This window comes from Tetrahymena thermophila (assembly GCF_000189635.1).
Source record: "Tetrahymena thermophila SB210 genomic scaffold scf_8254894, whole genome shotgun sequence".
NCBI classification, from domain to species: domain Eukaryota; phylum Ciliophora; class Oligohymenophorea; order Hymenostomatida; family Tetrahymenidae; genus Tetrahymena; species Tetrahymena thermophila.
In genome coordinates, this window is record NW_002476623.1 from 297 (window position 1) to 1,166 (window position 870).

The 870-nt window shown below is 16.2% G+C and overlaps 1 protein-coding gene across 1 annotated transcript; it reads right to left on the reverse strand. All coding sequences in view use genetic code 6, as the record gives it.

Moving 5' to 3' along the window:
- Positions 1–288: 288 nt before the first annotated feature.
- On the reverse strand, positions 289–769 carry TTHERM_002653383 (hypothetical protein; the record flags this gene model as incomplete). Its single annotated transcript, XM_012795226.1, has 2 exons — positions 289–378; positions 697–769. Coding segments are annotated over 2 exons (163 nt in total), but the record flags the coding sequence as incomplete, so codon positions are not given.
- Between the last annotated feature and the right edge of the window lie 101 nt (positions 770–870).

Here is an 870-nt window from a genome sequence, read left to right on the forward strand (position 1 = left end):
GTTAATAGAACATTCAAAATAGAAATTTATAAAAAATATCTAAATTTATTTTTAAAAATAAAAATAATTTTAGTGATAAGAGCAAATAAATGAATGAGTGATTGATTAATTAAAAATAATAAAAACAGAAAAAAAAACAAGTATACAATTGATAATAAAAATATTTTATAATTTTTCCTCATATTCAGTATATTTATTTTTATTATAGGTAGAATTTTTTAAATTAATTTAAATTTAAATTTTTTTGATAATTAAAAATTGCTAAAAAAGTTAATAAAGTATTATTACTAGAGATAGAGGGTCAAATTTGAAAGATTAGAGCAACAAGCCAAACTAGAACCCAAATCTGATAAGGCTTGATCTTTTAAAAAATTCCATCTTTTAATTATTTGAAACAAAAAAATTTAAATAAATTTATTATAAAATAAATGAATAAATAAATAAATAAATAAAGAGAACAAAATTTTAAATTGAATTAATCATAGCCGAAATAATAAATTAAAATATAAAAATTAATAAACTAAAAAAGAATTAATTAAGTAATCAATCCTAAAAGAATTTAAAATATAATAAATCAATAATTTAAGCTATTTGCGTTTATTTTATTAATTTATTTATTGACTATTTAGATTTTTGTTTGTCAAATTTAAAAAAATAAAATATGAAATTTAAAAGAAAAACAAATTATTTTTTCACCTTAGGTCAATTTTCAAAGTTAACAGTTTATTGCAATGAGATAAACCAGAAGCTAAGTCTAATATACTATCATCTAGTATTGATTCGCTTTTATAGTTTTAAAATAAATTTGTAAGTTTACATGTAAAATAAAAAGAAGAAATTTAAGAAAAAAAATGAGTTTAAAATAAAAGT